Below are 24,017 nucleotides of genomic sequence, written 5' to 3' on the forward strand. Positions count from 1 at the left end.
ATAATACTGTTTTATAAAACTAACAATATAGTTTGGACATGTCTCCAGGGAGATGAATGAGACCCCATTAAATGCAGCAAGACTCAATTTCCCATTATAAATGGTGTTGTGATAAGTATTATTGCCCATATAGCTTTGTACATGTGTCCTTAAGGACAAATTTCTAAGTGTAAAATTACTGGGCCTAAAAACAAACCTATAAAAACAGCTTGTAAAAATGTTTTCCGGGGCTGTCCAGCCAAGAGGAACAGGCTAAAATTCTTCCATGGCTTTTCCCAGGTCCCAGGAACAAACTTCACTAGCTCTGTCTACTCTACCACCTATACCCATAACACAGGATACCATCATCTTTGTTTTGACCAATGAGAACTGCAAAAAGTTCCATCTTATTTTAATTTGTGTTTCTCTGATAATTAGCAGCTCTTGTTACAGGCAGAGTTTTGGCTACTAGACAGGGAACACAGGACAAGGCAGCTGCAGATGGAAGAGGAAATGTGTTAATGCGAAGCCCAAGTAGAGGTTTCTGATTAGAAAGAGAGGTGAGTACACAGTCCTGTGCTCTGCCCAGCACATGCTAGTTGATCTATAAAACACACCGTGGAGGAGAGCAGTTGGAAAACGTATGAGAAAGAAGGGGAAATCTGACTTCTCCAGAAAGCTGTGGATACGGCGGTCAGTACTACCTACCTTGACGTTGACGATGACGATGACAAATTTTTGAGGATGACAAAAGTCATAAAAGTGCTCAGCTAGTGACAGACACAAAGGGAACCACTAGGGAAATAAGGTCAGCAGGACGGGAGTAAGGATGAAAACCAAGAGAAAGAGAGTAGAAAAATACCCTGCTCAGGTTATCCTTGAGCGCAGTGTCTCGGCCCTGGACTGCCGGAGCAAGCGCAGAGTATTCACTAGGCCAATCAGGGTGGGCTGCAAGCCTATCCCTGGGTGGTCTCAGGAGGTGCTTGACTTTTGTCTATAGGATGAAATGGCAGGCAATAAATCCCAGCTTCTGAGGATAGCCTGGGCATGCCAGATGAGAAGGGCATGGATGCTTGGCTTGCGTTAGCTGGAAATGGAGAGGAAGTGATACTTTCATGGAAGCATCTTACATTTTCTTTTGGTGGGCCTTGTGTTGGATATACGTTGTAAGCTCAGACTGATATGGCATTCAGAGAGAGTTCTATGTCATCTGTCCCTCGCTGCCGCAGTGCTAAAGGGCCTGCCAAACTGCCATTTCTAATAGGTATTAAATTAAAAGAAGTGGAATTTATCCCAATGCTTAGGTTAATTCAACGATAATACCATCTCACAGTCTAGTGACTAACATAAATTATCTTTTGTTCTATTTTCAAGGCATCATTAACTTAATCAGCACAGTGCATATGTCCTGCACTAGAGTTCTTTAATAACAATGATTTTTTAAAACTTTGGATTTTCTCCCAAGGTCTCAGATCTGTACCTTAGTATCAGAGAGACAGGTATCTATACAGTACAGAAAAGTTGAAAAACGAGCAGTGTTTTCACTAAACCCAGGCTTGGGAGCAGTTTGGAGGTCTGTAGATATCTACTGACATTGTAAATGGACACATCTTGAATCAGGTTATTCAATTTTATCTAAAAAATGATCTATACAGACAGTTTTTTTGGTAAGTAATTAATCTTTCTTACATTACTTTCTTTACACTCCTGGTCTTTACTGCCCATTTTGTACCTGGTCATTACTTGTCTTCATCTTTTTATTTTTTAATTTTTTATTGGTGCCAGGAATTAAACTTGGGACCTCGCACTTGCCAGGCAGGCGCTTGTGCCGCTGAGCTATATCCCCATCCTTGTCTTCATCTTTTATTTGTTTCTTCAAAAGCAGAGACCAGGCTCCTCATAGAGTACCATCTGGGGAGGTACCAAGCTTTACGTTTCTTCTGTTGCTTTGGCACCTTCTAGTGTAGTGCAAAGAGCTATTAATATTCACTCAGAATGATGGTGAAGGTCCTGGGATAGACTGAGGTCTCTTATCTTCAGGGGAAGCCAGGCCAGGGAATCAAATAAAAGAAGCAATCTTCAACACCTCCTCTCACAAGCCTCAGGGGGTGAAGCTAAGACTAACTTCCTTCTGAACTCTACTTAGCCCACAGATTTGTAAGCAAATTAGATAAATTAGAAGATATATAAAGAAGTTAGGCTCTTAATTTATGCAAAAAGTTAGCACCACCCCTACCTCAAACAAACAAAACCCAAGTGAACAAATAAAATCTTTTGCAGAACAACAAATCAACTCAATTCATCTTGCCCATTTATAAGATTTTGCGGTGTTCCCTAACAATTTTATAGTATGTTTGAGTAGTTTTAGTACAACCATTATGCAGATGTTGAAAAGCTAAATTCAGAAAATGGAAAACAGAAGGTTTTGCTGACATGTCCAACATCCGAAAGAAGGAACAGAGAGTCCAAAATAAAAACAACTGGGCAGTACCTGAGAGAAGCATTAAGGTATTAAAAAAATAAAGTATGCATGCAGAGAGAGGCAGAGAATTCCAGCTGGCGGGAATCCTGAAGAAGACGGCGGGAGAAGGAACAGAGACTTGGACTCCACGTCTCAAAATTGGATATAACATTTATCAGCCCCTTGGAAAGCCGTCAGGAGAAAAAGTCTTCACCAACATCACTGTCGAATAAAAAGTCTGTGATTTGCCCCCGGCACGTTTCCCATTCACTCAGATATGGGCATGGACATGTCTTCTTCTTTGTGGCTGTCTGTGTTTTTAGAATTTTTGCAGTGAGTACGTTTGACTTATCTTCTTAGGCCTATTACCTTGTATAAATCTACATATACATTTTTGCAAAGATTTTTAAAGAAATTTGCCATTTCCGTTTAAGTAGGAATATAAAGTTTATGCATCAGTTGTCTTTATGATTCAGGCTGCTACTTTATTTTTGAATTTTGGCCAGTTTTTCTTATCCAGAGAGTATGTGGAATTCTGTTATGGTTAAGGAAGTGGACATTGAGATGCAAAGCAAATAGTTCCAATTTGGAAGCATTTTATGAACATTCCATTCTGGCAATTTATAGTTTTTGCTTTATTTTAGTCTTTTAGGTCTTCGGCCTTACATCAAGTATATAAGAAAAGCAACATTCTGAGATGACTGATTAAAAATAGATGACACTACAGGGCAAACACACAAAATAACACAAATATTAACTATGAAAATAATTTAAAGCTAACATTCCAGAAGCAGATGTAATTTAGATCTCAGAATCAACTATGCATGTTGTGTAATAATTTGCTATATGCCAAGAAGAATATTTGTTTTTAATGTAGCTATGAAGTTTAATGTAAGATTAGAGTTAACAAAATAGGGCATTTTTTCCCCCCTGTTCATTAGTCAAACAATATTATTTAGTCACTTGGAGGTATATAATTGGCAAATGATGTTAATTCTCTTAAAGATAACCTATATTTTTCTGTAGAGGTTTTAGGAAATACAGCCAAACAAAAGAGCTAAGACAAAAGTCACTTATAATTCTAGTAATACTTGCATGTTTTTTCTTCTGGTATTTCTTATCCCTGTGTGCATGCCTGCGTGCATGCAAATTTGGAAGAAAGGCATTAAAACATGGGGTCGCTGAAGGGGGCAGAGGGCAACTTCTCTGTTGCTAGTGACAAAATGTTAGTGAAGTGGGTTTCTCAGCAAAAATAAAAATCGCACCAAGGAATCACAGAGAAATAAAAACAGTATTAGCTAACCCTGAGGGAATAGCCATGGGCCAAGCATTGTGTTCTGAGAATGAATGACCTTTGTATTCCTCACAATGGCATTGTTATGGTTGATACATTGTGTCAACTTGGGGAGTCTAGAGGTTTGGCTAAGTGACTCAGCAGGGAGCCAGGGTGCTTACTTTGTGTACATCCTGAGCCTGTGGAAGAGGAGGGCATGGAGATTCTGTGAGTGCTACACGCCCCTTAGATGGGTGTAGCCTGTTTACAATGTAAGGCAGGGAAAGAAGCTGCTTGCCACCATTTCTCCCTTTTGCTCTGGCTGCTTTGCTGTTGGGCTGCCATTCCCCCCCTTGCTCTTGTTGCGTTGCTATTGCTATCTTCTGCCTGGGAGCAAGGCAAGTATGGACTGCAACCTCCACAAACTGTGAGCTAAATAAACGTTTCCTTCCTTCATTTTGGGCGTTGGATATTTTGTCTCAGCAACGAGAGAAAAGTAACCAAGACAGGCATGTTATGGTTTGGATCAAAAATGTCCAGGGAAAGGCTCTTGTGCTTCGAGCTGGGGCTTCCGGAATGTGATTGGATCGTGGGGGAGCTCAACTCATCAGTGGATTGGAGAACTGAAGAACTCATGGTTGAGTACACTGTCAGGAGGCAGGGCCCGGGGGGAGGAGGCGCATCCTGGAAAGTGCACCCTTGTCCCCAGCTCCTTCCCCTCCCTAGAGATCTTCCTGGTCTCTGCGTTTGGCTGCCATGAAGGGAGCAGCTTCCTCTGCTGTGATGTTTCTGCCTTGGACCCACCTGACCACGGACTGACACCTCTGAAATCGTGACCTGAAAATAAACCTTCCTCCTTTAAGATGTTTATGTCAGATGCTTTGTCCCCGGGATGAAAAGTTGGCTCACACACAGTATTATGAGGCAGGTTCCACTGTCATTCTCTCTCAGCAGACAAGGAGCTGGGGTATACAGAGATGAAGTAATTGGTCTAACCATGACTAGAAGAGTGAAGCCAACAGAAGGGGAGAGACCATTTTAAGTTTGCTAATAATCTCCTTAGGCTTCAAGGAGAGTTAAGATTAGAATTCACGTCTCTTGACTTTCAGTCCATTCAAATATATTTCCCCTATCTGATCTTGGTGAAAGAAGAGTTCTGGGAAAAATTCTGAGTATCTCAGAAGCTTCCCTAGTCATTCATGCCTATGAGATGAAATCCACAAGACCTAACACTCGGTGTAAACCAAATCAATGCACATTGAATCTAACTGTCAGGAAGTGAGATCTGTGAACAGAGTCTGGTGCGGAGGACCCCTGTTCACACCGAATGAGTGCCTAGGAACAGAAGTCCAAGAGATTTGCAGTGACTGATTCACGAAAGAAGCCCGAGAGGGACCAAGGGCCTGCAAGACTGTCTACTAATTCATTCAACAAATACTAACCTAGAGCCCCCCGCATGTCAAGTGCCATGTCAGGTCGCAGGGACACAATGTGATCACGTCAGCTGAAGTCTCAGTCTTGGGGAAGCTCACTCATAGGAAGGGATGGACAATTAAACACTGCTATGAAAGAATATAGCTCGGCACAGGGGAAGGAGAGTGGCAGGCGGAGGAGAATTTCAGAGAAGATGGCCTGTGGAGTCTTTGTGATGGAGACGGGTGAGGAATGAAGTTAGGAAGAAGGTTTAGGGAGGCCGGGTGAGGGAGGGAAAGCGTGGGAGGAAATAGGCTCCGGAGCCTGCCCAGGGCCAGAAGGGGTCCTGGAGAGTGAGGAGCGGTCATTCTTATGGGTAAAATTTCATCCATAATGGCAAGAAATTAGGCACAGACTTTCTTGAAACTTTTCATTTTCTAATGAGCAACCTATGTAGGATACAGTTGAGCCATATTTCCAATAATTTGCAAGGGATTATTTAGATTTCGGCATGGGCAGAGGTTGGTTGGGTCATCTCTCTGTTTCTCTCTGTCTCTGTGTGTCTCTCTCTCTGTGTCTGTCTCTGTCTCTATCTGTCTCTCTATTTCTCTGTCATTCTTTAGGTACAGTTCCCTGAACTCCATTCTTCCTGTCTCCACAGTGGAAGACACTTTCAGGGAGCAGCCAGGAAGGCTTGTCATATGAATAAAACTCATGCAGCACATGCCACTTTGAAATATGCTTTTAACATTGATTTCACAATTAAAACCATTTTGGAGGCCAGTGACAATAAAGTGAGTATAAAAAGCATAAAGCACTATTGATCCAGATTCACACAGTGACAACAGCCTCTTCATAAAAAAGTGCTTTGGTATCTGATTCTCACTAGGTTATTCTAACTCAAATGTGGCGGGGTATTTGTTTGTTTCATTTCATTTTTGAGATGGATAGCCTGAGAATCACACCACAAGACTTAAGAGTTACTGTGATGATGGGTCTCAGATTAAATGGAGATGGTTTTGGTTTGAATTGTTCTGTCCCAAAGTTTAAGAACAAGTTATCAAATTTCAGGTTCAAAAGAGCCGCTATACCTGTAGCTGAAATTTGTTTTATGGTTGTAATCCAGTGCGAATGTATTGAGGGACTGAATCCTATTAAACTTTTATGAGCCTAGCCAATAAAAACATTTCAGCTGCAAGTTGAAGTGGTGGCAATGACTTCTCCTGATGTCATCTTTAAATGCTTACTTTAAAAGTCAGAAAGCAGAGGTGGCTTTTCTGTATGTTGCTTCCTCTATAAAGTCCTCTCCCCTGTTTCCTGGCCTTCCCTAAGCACTGCCTGCTGTCTCTGCCCAGGTGTCTGTCCTAGCAGGTCACAGCAAGAAGCACTGTGTCTGCTTCTTTGCTCTCAGCTCCTGCTGGGTCAGGCTCCTGAGGACCTGGGCACAAGCCACTCCCGTTCCCCTAAGGTAAGGTCCAATGTGGTTCCATCGGTACCTACAGCAGGGCTTAGTTAAAGCCAGTGAACGCAGATCTAAATTCGTTGTACTTCAAAGTGAGATTTACTTGCTGGGAATTGGAGATTTAAGTCTCTTCCTTTTGGTGTATTTATTTGTACTTACAGGGAAGGTTGGACTTGGAGGAAACTTGCTTAGTACAAATGTGCCCTTGGGAAGCAAATTCTGCTCTTGAGTTTTATTACACTGTGCATTTGATTTTAAACTACTTTTAGTTTTAAATATTTAATTTTGCCAAGACTGACTTTTAAAAAGAAATCCTGTCAAGTGATCAGGTAATGGTTTTTAAAAGTCAGTTAGCGTGACCCTTTTAGATGCATCCAAGTTGTGCATGTATCAATGGCTCATTCCTTTTTTATTGCCGAGTAGGATTCCATTCCATGGCTATCACAATTTGCTTAGCTGCTCACTGGTTGAGGAGCATTGGGATCGTTTCCAGTTCTGGGAGATTATAAATACAGTAAACGTGCGGTAAATATGCATGGAGAGGTCTCTGTGAGGGCTATGTTTTCATTTCTCCTGGATAAATTCCTAAAAGGAACAACAAGACTTATACATGATTCATATTATAAGACATTGTCAAATTGTCTTTCCATGGTGGGATCTTAGCTCATCAGCGCTTGCTGTGGTCAGTTTCTAAAACTATTCTAATAATGATATGGTAGTGTTTCATCATTTTAATTTTATTTCTGTAATGACCAGTGGTGTTGTGCTTGGGTGTTCTTAGCTGCCATCTGTATATCTTCTGACACGATGCTTCCTCAAATATTTTGTTCATATTTTTTCTGGCCCGTATTTTTATTGTTTGTTTTCTTATTACTTAGTTGTGATAAGTTTTGTAAGTATTATGGATCCAGGTCTTTTATCAGATTTGTGTTTTAAAAATAATATTTTGAAAACAAAAATACATTGTTTTAAGTGTTTTCTTAATAGAATCTTCCAAAGAGCAAATGTTTTACATTTTGATCTTCAATTTATCATTTTTTCTTTTATACTTTGTACTTCGTATGAAAATCACAAAGATTTTTCTATCTTTTCTTCCAGAAGTTTTATATTTATGTCTATGATCCAGTTAATTTTATTTCCTCCTCCTCTTTCTTTTTTTCTTTTGGTGCTAGAGATTGACCCAGGACCTTATGCATGGTAGACCCGTGCTATACCACTACAATACATCTCCAGCTCTGTGATCCAGTTCAAATAAATATCTGTATATACCACAGTAGAAGGTATGGGCGTTATTCTTTTACAAGTTGTTTTAACCGTTCTAGGCCCTTTACATTTATGCAAAACTTAGAGTCAGTTTTTCAGTTTCTACATATAAAAAGAAGCCTGAAGCATTTCCCGTGCAGTTTGGTTTTTGTTCATGAACTCTCTGCCTACTCCTATGTCTTCAAGATTTCTACCTGCTTTCTCTCTCCTTTTTTTTTTTTTTTTTTCTGGTATCAGGAATTGAACTCACGACTTTGTGCTTCCCAGGCAGGCACTGTGCCACTGAGCTAAATCCCCAGCCCTTCTACCTGCTTTCTCTTCCAGTAGATTTAGTGTTTCTGTTTTAATATTTAGGTCTTTGATTCATTTTGACTTGAGTTTAGTGCATGGTGATAGACATGGGTCTAGTTTTAGTCTTTGGCATCTGGAAAGCCAGTCTTTCCAGCACCATTTATTGAAGAGGCTATCTTTGTTTGGCCCCTTTGTCAAAGATAATGTGGCTGAGTGTGTTTGTAGTTGTGTTTGAGAAATGTGAATTGAAACAACACTGAGATTCCATTTCACCCCAGGAAGAATGGCTATCATCAAGAAATCAATCAATAATGAATGCTGAAGGGGCTGTGGGGAAAAAGGAACACTTCTCCACTGCTGGTGGGAGTGTAGACTGATGAAACCACTGTGGAAACCAGAGTGGAGTGTCCTCACAAAATGAAGATTAGAGGTCTCAGTTAACCCTGCTATTCCCCTTCTGGGTATTTTCCCAGAAGAATTAAAAACATCATACCACAGCGATATATGTGCACCCATGTTTTTAGCAACACAATTTGTCATAGCTAAATCTTGGAAACAACCCAAATGCCCATCAACTGAGGAATGGATAAAAAAGATGTGGTATTTTAATGCAATGGAGTATTACTCAGCTTTAAGAAAGATAAACTCGAGGCTTTTATAGGTAAATGAATGCAACTACAGACCATACTCCTAAGTGAAATAAATCGTACCCACATGTGTGGGCATTGTATTGTCTCCCTAGTGTAAGAACCTGAAAGAGTAAATAAAACCCAAAAGGTACAATAGATATTGTGAAAGGGAAAGAAATTGCTCAAAGGGAAGGAACAACTGGGATGAGGGAAAGGAGAAAAGAAAGAAAGAAGGAAGGGAATATATATATGTAGATATATAGCTGGGATAATTGTACTGCTGATGTCTAGTGGCTTATTGAAAGGAAGAGTTAATGCTTAAAATTTTTTTTGACTAATTTTGCGTGCTTATATTTGGTAATCTGAACAACTAATTTGAAGACAACAATATGCAATACAATAACCATTGGTGAATTCCTACCATCTTGTTTAATGAAGCTCTGTATTGTTTCCAATGTTTTTTATTCTCTTTAATGGTTTCATCAATCTTGCATTCTTACATCTGGTAATCTGAGCAACTTCATTGAGGTTAACAATACATAATATAACAACCACTGTTAATTCTTATAGTTTTGTTTTGAAACTCTATCATTATTATTGTTTTTGTTTTGTTTTGTTTTTGTCTATGTTGCTGTTATTTTTTTTTTATTCTCTTTAAAATAAAATCAAAAGCTAAAGGGTAGATTCAGAAAAAAACAGAAGCCTGTTGTAATTTTGATTTGGATTGCATGAGAGGTATAGAGCCAATACCTTGACACTGAATAACTCAATCCATGAACATAGTATATAATTAGGTATTTTAAAATTTTTCTCACTAATGTTTTATAATTTTAAGCATGTAAATATTACATATTTTTGTGAGGTTTATCTCTAAGTATTTTACATTTTTTGATGCTAATGGCAATGATTCTTTTAATTTCAACTTCTAATTATTCATTGTTATACAGAAATACAATGGAGTTGATATATTGCCGTTGTATTTTACAGCCTCAAATACTCATTTCATTAGTTATAGCAACTTTTTGTAGGTCCTTTGATGTTTCTATATAGAAATCATATTATCTGTAAATAGTTTTACTACTTCCTTTCCAATTGTTTATGTTTTATTTATTTTTTCCCCATAATACACTGACTAGATCTTTCAGTATGATGTTGAATTTAAGTAGTAGGAAAAGACATCCATTTTGTTTCAATTTTAGGGAGAATAATGCTTTCCTTTACTATTAAGAGTTGCAATTTTAGTAGAATGACTATGAAAGAATTAGCAGATGAAGGAATTTTTATTTGCTTTTGTTTGTTTGGGGTGTTGGGTTTTTGAGGGGAGTTGTTTGTTTGGTTAGTTGATTAGTTTTGGTCAGGGCTCACTATGTAGTTCTGGCTGGCCTTAAGTTCACTGTATAGGCCAGGCTAGCCTTGAACTCATGACAATCCTCTTGCCTCAGCCTCCCAGATGCTGGAATTATAAGCACGTACCACCACACTTTCACCAAATAGTGGGAGCTTCCTTCTATTCCTATTTTGCTAAGAATTTTGTCCATGAATGGATGTGAAATTTTATCAAATGCTTTGTCTGCATCCCTGAAGTGATCACATTTTTCTTTCATTTGTTGATATGATGAATTATACTGACTGATTTTTGAATGTTAAGCCAGTCTTACATTCCCGGGATAATCTCTACTTGGTCAGGATTTATGACCTTTTTTTATATTCTGTTGTACTTGATTTGGATTTTGTTAAAGATTTATGTTGGTTTGTAGCTTTTTTGTAATTTATTTCTTTGCTTTTGATATAAAGGAAGTACAGCCTCATAAAATGTATTGGGAATAATTTCCTCTATTTTCTACAACAGATTACATAGAACTGGTGTTATTTCTTCGTAGATGTTTGGCTGAATTTGCTGTGATGCCCCTGCCTGTAGTTTTTTAGGCTGGAAGGTCTTTACCATGAATTTAGCTTCTGATATTTCTGTATACCAGTATTCAGGCACTCTATTTCTCTGCAGTAAACCTTGGTAAACTGTGTCATTTAGGAATCTGTCAATTTTATCTAAGTTAGTAAATATATTCTCATAAGCTATTCATAACACCCTTGTTAAGCTTTTAATGTCCTGTTTTTCTACACTGCTTACTATTACTACTTTAAGTCACAAAGACGTGGCGTAACCCCCATTGTTAAATATCTAATGAGTGGAATATTTAAAATAAAAAGACATGAGGAAAGGGAATAGGTGTGGCTAAATAAAAAGAGAAATTCAGTTGGTGATGCCCTAGAGGAAGTCTGTATGTAGGAAAATATTATCCTGAGGATACTGATTGTAACTGACTTCAAACAGATCATAGCCTTTCCAGGCTGACCCTTGGCCTTGACCTCAGTATTGTATCAGCTCAATACTGACCACTCCAAAGCTTAAATCTTCAATTTCAACCCTTTCTCTAAAGTTCCTGAATCCAGGAAGTGGGGTGTGCTTATACATGCTTGTAATTCCAGCACCTAGGAGGCTGAGGCAGGATGATTGTCGTGAGTTCAAGGCTAGCCTGGCCTACACAGTGAATTTAAGGCCAGCCAGAACTACATAGTGCGCCCCGACCAAAACTAACCAACTAACCAAACAAACAACTTGCCCCAGAAACCCAGCACCCCAAGCAAACAGAAACAAAACAAATTCCTTCATCTGCTAGTTCTTTCATAGTCATTCTACTAAAATTGCAACTCTTAATTTTTTTCTTTGCATTTTCCGCTATCTGAAATGCTCTCTACTTTAGTTATATGTCTTATGTACTGTCTTTATATCCACAAGAATGTAAGCCTCATGAAGGCAAGGAGTTTATTTTCTGTACTCCCACATTTCCTGGCCTAGAACAGTGCCTGGCGCAGAGAACGAGCTCGGAAAACATTTATTGAACATCTGACCTGCAATACTCTTGGACCAAGATGAATTAGCTAGTCACATAGCTCCTCAGCATGTGGTATTCATGACCCATCACGAACTCACCACTTACCCGTGCAACTCTATTCCTCAACGCCTTGATGCGAACCTCAGGCTCCCGCCAGGCCAGTTTTAATGCAGATCCTCATTAGCCAGGGCTTGGAATACCAAGCACTCGCCTCTGGTCTCCTGCTGGTCTCCCGACCCTGCACCCCTCCTGCACCTTCATTCCCTCCACAGCCTTTGTTAGAGCTCTGCCTCTGCCTCGGGGCTCATCCAGCTAGCTCCAAGGCTGATGCCTGCTCTGACTCCCCCCCATTTCTTGAATTCCTGCATAATGGATTAAGCCATATATAATGAATTGATATTAAATTTAAAAACATGGACATCATAGCTATCTCTAGCACAGATGCTGCAGTGTGTAGCTCAGTTTTCTCACTTGCTATGTAATGAAGCTTAAGTCTACAGAGTTATAAAAAAAACTAAAATGGGTAGAATTTAAACTAGAATTAAATTTTTATAATTCAGTGTTCATTTATGCTTTCCACTAATATAATGCCTGTTTTGTTCCATATATACAAGTATGTATATTGTTTGTGTGTGTATATATTGTGTGTATCTGTGTAAGATTCCCTCAATAAAACTGTAATTCCTTCACATTCCTTTTTGTAACTTTATACTCTTCGACTCCTAAAAACATGTATTAAAGTGATTAACGTCTAATAGGTACTCAAGAAATTTAGGATGAGAGATTAACAGATATGCATAGCTTTCTTTTTTCCCATTAGAAAAAAGACCCAGATGTTTGGCTCTATCAGAACACTTTGGGTGAACGTGAGTCCATAAAATCCAATTCAATTCCATCTGAGAAGTAAAATATTGTGATACAGAAAATATTCCACACAGATTTGGGCCAGGATATAATGCTTCCCTCTTAGCCGAAGAGTTACAGGCTTATTATTTTACCAGAAGAACAAAGCTGTATGTGTGTAGAGAGTCAATCACAATCAAACCTTCACCCAAGAAGTTGTGTATAAACATTAACTTGGCTGTACAGTTTCATCCAGCTGTCTCTTCTCAAATTTACCCAGCGTGAAATAAAAGTAAACTAAAATATCACAATAACAAGAGGTTGACATCCGAAATCCTCTTCATTAAAGCATCTGAGTCAATGCAACAAATATTTATATTAAGTACAGAAATGTTGGGAAATGGTTCAAAAATTGATAGGGCTGGATATTAACAGACGTGTCAGAATTGCCCTCTGATGTTACACGAACACCAAATCTATTCACCTGCTTCCTACCATCCTTCAAAGAATCCCTGAGAGGAAAGTCCTTCTGCCATGCCAGGCAGCATAAGCCCAGGAGCTACCAGGGCAGATGGGCAGAACTGGGTATTCTTGCCACTCTGCCCCGCTGAGCTGCAGACTTTTCTTCTGCCAACCCTTCTCTCCCCCTCCGCCCTTCCCTCCGAGAGTCTGATGCACTGGGAGGGCTGCTGCTGGTTCCCACTCCTGAGTGAATGTCAGGAGCCTTAAAAGGCAAAGCACACACTAATGGTGTTAAAAAGCAGTGCCATGTTAGGGGCAAGTTTTCATTTATCTTTCTCACTTTAAGAGGATAACAGACCCTTTAACCTGTTAACATTTAGCTTGCACTAGCACTCAATCTAGCTAATTATGGAAAAACGCAACGAGAAGAACAGTATTCAAAAAACAATAAGAACAACATACTGATCTGAGTAATTCACACTGTCAGCGTGAACAACCACCAAATTTACTGCATTGTTGTGAAACCCTATGTCTTGGCAAGGTAGATGTGGTCTGCCACATTTATTCTCCCTAGCTGCTGATCAGAAATCACTAATGAGACACTGTGTTATACGTAGAGCATTACGTCTCTGTGGGGCTGTGCTTTGCATGTGTCTTCCCATAATGCATGTGGATCGCACCATTGTTACTATCATCACCACCAAACTGTGAGCCCCTTGGCAGCAGAATCTAGGTTTTGCTCATCTTTGTGTTCTTTTTAGAAGCTACTGTTGTTTGCAAATGCTGGATGAATAATATATGAGTTAAATGTAAAAAAACTAACGCAAATCTATAGACTTTCTGTTGAACCTGTTCAGATTTATATTTGTATATTTGTTATCTAAAGATCAACATAAATCAATCCAAGACCTAGAAGTCCTTTCAGTATTTCAACTTGTTTCCATAATTGTGTCTTCACTCCGTTCCTCAGTCTCCCATGGACAGAATATTTGCTTGTTATTTTACTAATTTAAACTGAAAAATTCAGTGTAGAATGAATGACAATTAGCAAATGATATAATGTAAATATGCAGTTTAAGTATCATAAATAAGAGATTGTGCATTCTTTCTGTGTCTTATACTTTATTGCATTTTTGTTTTACTGCTAAAGCGCAATCTGTGGTGGTTCTTGGAAAGAGGCCCTAGGGCTGTACCCGTTCTGTCTGAAAGCTTTTATGTCTACAAAATGCCTTTATTTCATCTTCGCAGTTGGATGCTAATTTGGCTAGATTTAGAAAAATACATTTAAAGTGCTTTTGGTTTTGTTTTTTGTTTGTTTTTCATTTGAAATTCTTGTTTCCAGAGCTGCTGAAAAGTCTGATGTAAGTCAGATTCTTAATTTTTGCTAATTTTTTCCTCTTTGGAAACTTTTAAGATTCTTTCCTATAGTTTAAGGTTCTCAATTTTTTCTGCAGTCCAGCTAAGGACCTGATAACTCGCTCATTCTGAAGTTTTATGGCTTTTTTGTGGGTGGTGTTTAGTTCTAAGCAGTTCCTAGATACTATTTCTTCAACTATTGGCTCCTCTATTATCTTTCTTTTCTTCCCTGCAAATTTCCAGTCACTAGAGGTGGTAAATCTGGAGTGACTCTCTGTGAGCCTTTTTATTTTAAACGTCGCTTTATCATTTCCTCTCATCCTCTGGCTGCAATTCCTCAGTCCTGATCTTCCCAACTCCCTCATGTGCAACTTGGTTTTTCTTTCATTCTGCAACCGAGCCATCTAGTAATTTCTCAGTGACAGCAAGTACGTTGCTTTGAATTCCAAGATCTCCTCTTGATTCTGCTTTTGTTTCAGGGATGTAACACATATTTTATTTTTCTAAAGATATTACTCTTTTTCAGAAGGCTTAGCTTTGTGCCGCTGCAAGTTGTAAATTCCTTTTGCTTTTGTCTCTCTCCGACTTTCGGCATTCCTGGTGTTGCTATCTGCAGTCTTTCCTGATGGTGGGCTCGTCTTCCCAAGATGTCTCGGTGTGGGCAGCTGGCTCAAATGGGGCTTGAGGCGGCTGTGAGTGCTTGTGTTTCTCACTGTTTCCAGTGAGAGCAGCAGCTGGGTAGATGAGGACCCCAGCTGCCGCACAGAGCTTATCTGTGACAGTGACCTGGGCCCTTCCTTATTCTCCATCCTAGACCCTGTGAAGGGGGAGCGCACGGGAGCTTGGAGGAAAATGCCTCACAGAGTAGCCCTGCTGGATATTCATTAGAGGTTTCCAGCCCTCTCCCCGCCAGCATTCCTCTACGTCTAGCCCCGGAGCCTTTAAGGTGTGACACCGTGTCTTCATTTGTCCCTTTGCCCACCTCAACCCCCACCTTGCGCGGTCTGAGGAGTTCCTCGGAGCCTCTAGCTCCTTGACAAGTCTACTTCTGGATGATGGGTGTGGCTAGCGATTCATGTGTTTCTTTACATCAGTTCTAGAATTCTCTGGATTTCGTGCAGGGCAAACTAGTCTGATATATCAAAATCACCTTCCTAAAAATTCTACCCTTAAACTGAGTCTCCTGAGCAACATACAGGTTATAGAAATTAGAGAAGACACTGATTCTTATTTGATATGTTGCACTAAGCTCTAGTTTGCATCTTTCCTGTTTGACTGTGAATTACAGGAAAACACATTTCCTGACTCCTATAACAACTGGATTCCAACTAAATTTAGCCAATGGGAGGCACTGGTGGATGCCTGGAAGAGGGATGAGAGGGGTCAAGGATGCCCCTTGAACAGCGTCTGAAGTTGCGCCTCAGTCCCATCAGTGGCCACCACTCCTGTTCATCCCCAGCCATCAGGTTGAACTCCTACAGCCAGCTCCAGCTGTTGGCTCTTGGTAACATCACCTTGTCCCACTGTCCCTTCAGTCCTAGGGCTTAGGAGTTCCTGTGTTACCCATGACTGGGGGTCTGTATCACCCTGTTTAGCTGCTCAGCAAAACCATCGCAATTTCCTATATTAAATCCTTTTGTTGAAAGGCCTGGAGTGGTCTTGTTTTCCTGGCTGGATGTAGATAAAAATACAGAAAAGATGTCTTCTTTGAGGGGGAAGGAATGAAAAAATTCTCAGCCTGCTGTTCTCAGTATCAAGGATATCTCAAGTTATTTCAAAGAGCGACACGAAATTCTTAACAAGGTGAGTTTTGGGCAATATACCTCACTTTAATTGCAAATATGCCTTCAGGTAGTTTTGTAAGGAAAGCTTCTGGGGCTTATCATATTACAAACACAGCATCGAAATTAGGAAAGGCCATGGGGGAGTGCTTTGAATATAACAGGAACCTGGCTGAAGGCTTCTCCAGCTTTAGCTGTACTGCATGGGCAATGGTACAGTAGTTTAAAGAAAACTACTTTTACTTCATTTGCCATGCTGGGGATTAAACCCAGGGCCTTGTGCATGCTGGACAAGTATTCTACCTCTAGACTATACCCTCCACCCCAAGAACACCACTTTCACTGTCTCTTTCATTTACCATTTTCTCTGTTGAGGGAGGATGAGGTGAAATGGCATTTATCTTCAGAAAACTTTTGCAGCTCTATTTCTTATTTGGAAATACAATGCCCTGCCTTCTAAGTCTACTCCATTCTCACCACTGCATGAATGCTTAATAAGCAGCATGAAGCAGCAAGACAGCCCACCACCATGCTCACCATCGGAGAGAAAGAAAGCCGCATTGTGTCACTGATAGGCCATCTGGCTGCAAATCCACAGGCTCTGAAAGATGCCGCGCTTCTATGAAGCCCTGAATACCTGCATTCATTCGCAGCGCGAGTGTTTGAACTGTAACATATGGGCCATCGATTTATTAAGGGAGAGAGCTTACTTTGGCATGGGATAAACTGGTGCTTGCAGCAAGATGCAGTTGCGTACAAAGGTTTTGCTTGAATTCCTCTCAGATCTGAGACCCACAGTTGAGTGTGTTTCTCAACTGCATGACTATTGCCCAGCCTCTCCTGTGGCTGGCATGAGAAGGCTTTTCCCATCCTTGCCACGCTCCGTTCTTCGCCTCCTCAGAGCTGAGGCGGCAGAAAGACTGCCAGCCTTCTACAGCTTTTCATGGAAAGCCGCCACTCTTAACCGGCGCCTCCATGCAATTTCAGACTGTCCCAGGGGACCGACGTGCTTTGAGGTGAATTCGTATGGCTGAGGCCAACGGGGAAGTTAACCCAAACTTTCACTGTGAGAGAGAAAGAGACGTGTGTGTGCGTGTGCGTGCGCGTGAGCGTGCACAAGCTTACTGCAGGAGCTCCTCTTCTGTGAGCGCCTCTGTCCTCTGCTCCCCGCTGACAATGGCCAGCTCATCCTTCAGCTCCTGGACTTCCTTCTGCAGGCGAATAATCATCTGCAGGGGGCAAGGTGGGCGTGTGAATGCCAACTTGTAGAGAACATGCAGCCTTTTAAATTGTGAGCTTCTAAGGGTGCGCAAATGGACAGAGAATGATATAGAAGGCATTACTATAGCTACCAGCCAGCTTTATATAAAGATTTAATTTTGTCAAAATAGTTCTGGAACTATTTTTTTTTTTAACCCTTAAAACATTACACTTAACTGGAACCCGCTGTTCCTGTTTCCTTTCCATCCTTCCTGAGGGATCAGACTGAGGCATTTAGGGGGTGTCACGTCCCTGTATGTTTTCACACATTTAATCCATATGTATGGATGTACCTGTACATAATGAATGATATCGTTTTTCATGCCTTCAACTAAAAATGGAAATGTTATATTATTGCATGTAACTGGGGCTTTTTTTTTTTCCTTACGTTTTTGAGTTTATTTACATTGTTTCCTGGGGCTGTAGTTTGTTAATGCTTATGAATATATAGTGTTATCAACATATTGCATTTTGTTTCTCTGCGTGTCTTGTTGATGAGCAATTAGGATTTTACTTTTGCTGAGAATGTGAGAAATCTCCCCGGGCTCCCAGGTGAAAGCTTCTCTATAGAGTACACTAAAATTAGCATTTCTTAGTAGTGGAGCATGGGCATTTTGCCTTTATGGTATGGAGATCACTCTGCAGAGCTGTAAAAATTTACCTTCCTATTAATGATATGTGTATTTCCTGTTTCTCCACATTTTTTGCCACATTATGTAATACTGACAGGTACTCTAATTTTGTCAGTCTGGTAGGCAGGAAATGGTACCTAGTTTGTGTTTTCATAATTACCTGTGAAGTTGACCATCTTTACTCTTATACTTCGGCTGTTTGGGTTTCTTGACAGTTATTTACTCACAGTCTTGTCCATGTGTCATTTTTTTTTTTTTTTTTGCGGCACCAGTGATCGAACTCAGGACTTTGCACTTGCCAGGCAGGCGCTTGTGCCACTGAGCTATATTCCCGGCCCTCCATGTGTCAATTAACTTATTTTTCTTTTCCTTATTAATCTGCAGGTTTCTTTATATATTCCAGATGTGAGTGCTTTGTTGATTTTATGCAATGCACCTATTTTCTCTCAGTCTATGCCATGGTTTTTAATTTGAGGTTTTTGTTTTCTGGTTAAAGGAAAGTTCTGAATTTCAATATAATTTAATTAGAAGCTTCTCCCTTTATGAGTTGAGCTTTTGTATTTTCTTACCATCTTACCCAAACCAGAGCACTATATTCTTATATGGTCTTTTTAAAAAGTGTTAAAATGTTGCTTTTCACACTTCTGTGAATTTTATTGTGTACAAGGTATGACAAGGATCAAATCTCACTTTTATATGGCTACCGTACAAGGGTTGCTATTATAATTATGTTCTGTAACGTGTTTGTGCATAGAAACCTGCCTGTTCCTGGGCTTCTGTCAATTTGTGTATATTTGGCAGTCCTATGCTTTTAGGTACTCTGCCTTAAAAAGCTGCAACTAAATAAGACAATCCCTTTCCATCTTGTTTTTTTTATAAGACCAGAGCTGGCTACTCTTGGCCATTTGCTCTTCCGTACAGACTTTAGGCCCAGAGTGTCAAATTCTGCCAAAGACCCTCTTCTGATTTTTACTGGAATTACATTTATCTAAAAGGTTAACTTGGTAAGACATTGAATTAACAATACTGTATCGAACCACACCATCCATGAATTTAGTAAACATCTTCACTGACTCCTTCCCATAAAAAACTTTAAGCTTTTCTATGTATCTTATGTGTCTTTAGCTAGAATATGGACCAAGAATTTAAAAGTTTTTGATGATACTGTGAATGGAGTTTTGTGAAGTTATGGTTTATAGCTGCTGGCTTCTGGTGTATAGGAATGAAACTCATTTTTAAGTATGGATTATGTATCAAACAATTTTCTGAACATTTTTGGTTCTATTGATCACTAAATATTCTTGGATGTTCTTTATAAGCAATGAAATTGCTGGTCATGATTGATGCTTTTCTTCTTTTCTAGTTGCATGTATCGTATTTCCTTAATTTTTATTTTTTTGTCTTTTTTTCTGGTACCAGGAATCGAACTCACGACCTTGCGCTTGCCAGGCAAGCATGTATTTCCTTTTACTGTTTCATTGTCCTAGCTAGAACGTCTAACTATAATTCTTAAGATGCTTATTTTATTCCTTCTGGCATTTCACCTTTCAAGTGGTGTTTATTATAAATTTTTCATTACTTTGCTTAATCAGTTTAAAGACGTTCACTGATACCATAGTTTGATGAATTTTGTCAACATGTGGATGGATGCTTAATGTTATCAAATACTTTTTATGCAACTAGCGAGGAGATCACACAAGTTTTTTTCTCTTAAGCTGCTCATGTGATGAATCACCTTAATTCATGTGATTATTTTAGTATTAACTATTTCAAATACACAAGAAGGTATAAAAGAATCGTTACTCACTGCTTAGCTTAAGTGAATACCCGTGTACCCATTACTTCAGAAAGAAACACTATGGACCCCTTCGAAGTTCTCATCCTGTACAGCCTTCCTTAAATTAATCCCCCATTATCATTATCCTAAATTTGGCTTTCTTTGTTCCTGTTTTTCTTTTACTATGTACAGTGATATGTTTCCTAGTGTTAGATTATCTTTAAACTCCTGAAATAACCGAACTAGATCATGACAACCATACATAGTACACGATACCATAATAAAACTTCCTAAAACAGAAATTAGCACGCTCAGTCCAGCACTTCCTCCTCTCTCAATATCTGGTATTGCTAAAAACTAAAAGCAAAACACAACAAAAAACAAACAAAAACCAAATCAAGACAGATCTCCCTCCTTCCAACCTTCTCTCCTTCTCCACTGAGAAGTTTTGTTCATTTTCTAACCTCTTTGGTTGGTGGTTTCCAGACTGAGGAGGGTGTGTAAAGAGGAATTCAAGTTCATGAGAAGTAGACCCCAGTGTTTCAAATTTCCTACAAAGCACTTTTGTTTTATCTAGAATCCAGGTGAAAGCAGACAAGCTGTCTTAACATCTCCTTATGCTCGTGGATCGATTGTTTTGGTTTCACGTTCACCGGTTTGATGTTAGGGAGGGAGATGTCTTCAGTTTAATGCCTACCTCAAAACTCAGCCACATTTTCATGGTTTGAGATGACCACAGTCACACCTCCTAGCAGATTACTGCAGGAACTCTGGAATTAGAGCCATCCTTAGAGGAGTCTGGCCCCGGCCCAGCTGTCACAGACTCCAGCCTGGCCCACAGTTCTCCTATCACCTTGTCGCTCTGAGGTACCAATACTTAGAGTAAAAGCAAGGCCTGCCAGTAGAACTTAAGAGTGAAACAGGAAATCCCATCCAACTGTGTCTTGGGTGATTTTTAGGACAAATTTTCAGCTGTCACTTGTACTTCAGACAAGCTCTGTACATAGACTAATAAACAGCAATGTCAGGTTTTAGATGCAATTAAGGAAGAGACCAGGAAACAACACTTGTCAGTACCGGATTATTCTTTCTGTACCAGGAAGACCTCAGCAGTTTGTCCAGTTATTGACTACTAGCTTTTCATTCCCGGTCTCTCTTTTCTTCGACTCTCTGACAGCTCTACATCAGACACATGACAGCATTTGCCTTTCTTTGAATTCCTAAATTTCCACTTAGAGAAAAGTTTCTCTGGCCAAAACTCTCCAATGCCTAATGTGTTTATTTTCCTTAAATTATGAACCAATTTCTGTCTTCAGGCTAATAATGCCATTCCTGTCTCTCTCATTCTGCGCAGAAATGCTATGGGACTGCTGGAAGGACAAGGACAGCAGAACCAGCTACCCTAGAAGGGCAACGTTCCTTGGCTTATGCTTTTGCTTTCTGTCCCCTCTCCCTAGCTGTGGCTCTGCACAGTGCTCACCAGGGCCAGCACCGGAAGTAGATTCTATCTTACCTGTTGGTTTCTCCAGTAAAAAAAAAAACAACAAAACTCCGTCAAGGAACTTTGGTGCTACCTGAGGTGACCAGGATAGAACAGATGGAATCACTTCCGGGGAGAAAAGGGAAATAACCAAGAGAAAGTAAGTAATACGGGGAATGATGGATCTGAGATTTTTTTTTTAAAGTTGAGAAATTTGTAAATGAAGCACTGTTAGATTTCATGTTTTTAAGTAATGCATACATCAGCTTATTTCTTAGAGAAATGAGAAAAGCTGGGTGATTTGATTTTTTTTTTTTTTTCAGTACTGGGGATCAAATTCATGACCTTGTGCTTGCCAGGCAGGTGCTTATGCCACTGAGCTATATCCCCAGCCCCAAGCTGGGTAATTTGAAAAGTAAGAGACTCTTAATTTTTTTTTTTTTTTTGGTTTTTCTCCGGTACCGGGAACCGAACTCACGACCTTGCACTTGCCAGGCAGGCGCTTTTGCTGAGCTAAATCCCCAGCCCCAGATACTCTTAATTTAATGGAAATGGACAAAACAGGTATTTTCTTTCAACATTTCAATGTTGGAATAAGTTGATTCACTGCTGTACTTCCTTTACAGAAAACTAATAAAATAGACAAAAAAAGAGAATATTGGCATTTAAAATGAATAGCTGAATCTTATACCTCGCAAATGTTTTTACTTATAAAAGTGTTTTGATAAAGCAGGATTTATTGGTATAGAACAAGAAACTTCGTAGTTTTTCCATAAAGTTAACTTTCATTTTAAAAAGATCTCTAAAATAAATAACAGGACAGTTATAAAAATGCTTTTCTTTAATAACCATTAGGAGTCCTCTTTTTTTATCAGCTTTTATAAAAGATGGCCTCGGCTGGGGATTTAGCTCAGCGGCACAGCGCCTGCCTGGCAAGCGCCAGGTTGTGAGTTCAACTCCCGGTATCGGAAAACAAAACAAAATAAAACAAAAAACAAAAGATGGCCTCTTATTTAATGTGTCTGGACAGTCAGACTGAGGGTTGTAGAAGGCTGCGAGCCACACGGACATCTGATGCTGAGATTCTGTTGCGTGGGCCCCAGGGACACCTCACCCAGCTCCACAGGGAAGCCGTGGGGACCGGAGGGCAGGGCACTGACTCCCAGGCACAGCTTTCTGGTTCGGCTCCTGGCTCACCAAGCGTTGGCAAGTTATTTAACATCGCTAGACCTTGACTTTGTTCTTTAGGGACAGAGACGGCTTCTCCTCCTCTGTTTGTTTTGAGAGTTTACTCAGCCAGTGCATTTCCAAGCACTTAGAACACTGCCTCGCAAGGAGTGAGCATAACCCCTCTACGTTTTAGCTGGCCCTTGAAACACCTTGTCCCCTAAGCACAGTTAAAGCAGCATACCAATCTGGGGTCAATCTCTTCGTTAAGGACGGCTTCGTTCTTTATGAGAGCCACTCGCTGTGCGAATCTGCAGGTGGATATAGACTCCTGAAAAAGGCAGAAATCACTTCTTAAAATGCTGTGGCATAGACAGCAATTTCTTTCTAGATAGAACTTAGGTTTTATTCACAGAAAAAAGATGCACACCTAAAGGATGATGTGCATAAAAAACCACAGTGAAGAATGACGCCTCCAAATGAGGGAGCTTTGCCCTAGGACATTATTTTCTACAAAAGTTTGGTTTTGGCTGAATAAAATGACCAATACTGAGAACATGGGAGATCCTGATCTCCTAAATGGCAGCTGGTGTGTGTTTTCCACTATTAATCTGTTAAACCAGAAATACATAGCAGCTGGTATCATAATCCATAAACACGAAAGACAACAAAATAAATATTTGTGAAAGACCCAAAAGAGAGGCTTTTCAAAATGGCTCAGCCTCAAGGGCGAGGCCTGGCTTTGGGAAGCGCCCTGCTGCTTTCTGTTTTGCTCTCTGTAGAGTGCCTGGACCCCAAACATCAAACTGAACTGCGTGAAATGTAAGCTGGCTCCAAAGCAGCCTGGGAAGGCCATTCAGCACCAGCCCCTGCATGCTGAGCAGTGCACCCCGCATGTCTAGGGACAGATTTTAGGGACAGATCTTGGGGACGTCTCTGAGCTATCCAGACCTCACTCGTCAGGAGCAAAACAGCTAGAGGCTGAGAGGTCACCTCTCTCATTTCTGTGGGTGAGAACAGACTCATTGGCGGGCTTTCCAAAATCGCATGAGGTTTCTTCAAAGCATCCCGCGCCATGTGAAGTCAGTTCTCAAGTGGGGTTATTACAAGGCTGCAAATAACCCAGATCTATGAATTCTGTGGTCTTTTAACTCACCCAGAACCTTCAGCTCCAGCTCCCAAACTGGCCAGAGAAACCCAGAGAAGATCTCCAGTGAGAGGAAACAACGTACCTCAATATTCCTTTTCTCCAAGGACAGCGTGGCGATCATGGTCGTCATGCAGTTCCCTCCCAAGCTGTCCCTGAGGACGCTGGTCATCATGGAGTTCCTGTAAGGGATGTGCGAGCGGTTCTTCTCCGAAAGGGCGATGATGACCTGCGGGAAAGAGAAGGCATTACTTTGGCAGAAAACGTGCACCTAACTGCAACGGCCCACACAGAGAAAGAGTAACTAAATGCAGGGTGACACCTGGAACTTGGGCACAGACTAAATCTCTTAAGAATATTCAGCAAAAAATGGTGATGATGGACTCAAGTAAGAGTAGCATCAACACAGCATGGTGAGCTCTGGAATTTGACAGATGACATATCTTT

At 40.3% G+C, this 24,017-nt stretch overlaps 1 protein-coding gene across 3 annotated transcripts in view; it reads right to left on the minus strand.

Moving 5' to 3' along the window:
• The window catches only part of Kif6 (kinesin family member 6), a gene marked incomplete at its 5' end in the record, with an annotated part of 243,879 nt that overhangs the window by 163,181 nt on the left and 56,681 nt on the right, over positions 1–24,017 (minus strand). For all 3 annotated transcript variants that reach the window (XM_013517004.1, XM_013517005.1, XM_013517003.1), the window contains 3 exon segments: positions 17,233–17,336; positions 22,668–22,754; positions 23,656–23,799. In XM_013517004.1, coding sequence (XP_013372458.1) covers positions 17,233–17,336; positions 22,668–22,754; positions 23,656–23,799 — 335 coding nt within the window.

Source organism: Chinchilla lanigera, unplaced genomic scaffold, assembly GCF_000276665.1.
Source record: "Chinchilla lanigera isolate Chin_1 unplaced genomic scaffold, ChiLan1.0 scaffold00036, whole genome shotgun sequence".
In the NCBI taxonomy this organism is placed as follows: domain Eukaryota; kingdom Metazoa; phylum Chordata; class Mammalia; order Rodentia; family Chinchillidae; genus Chinchilla; species Chinchilla lanigera.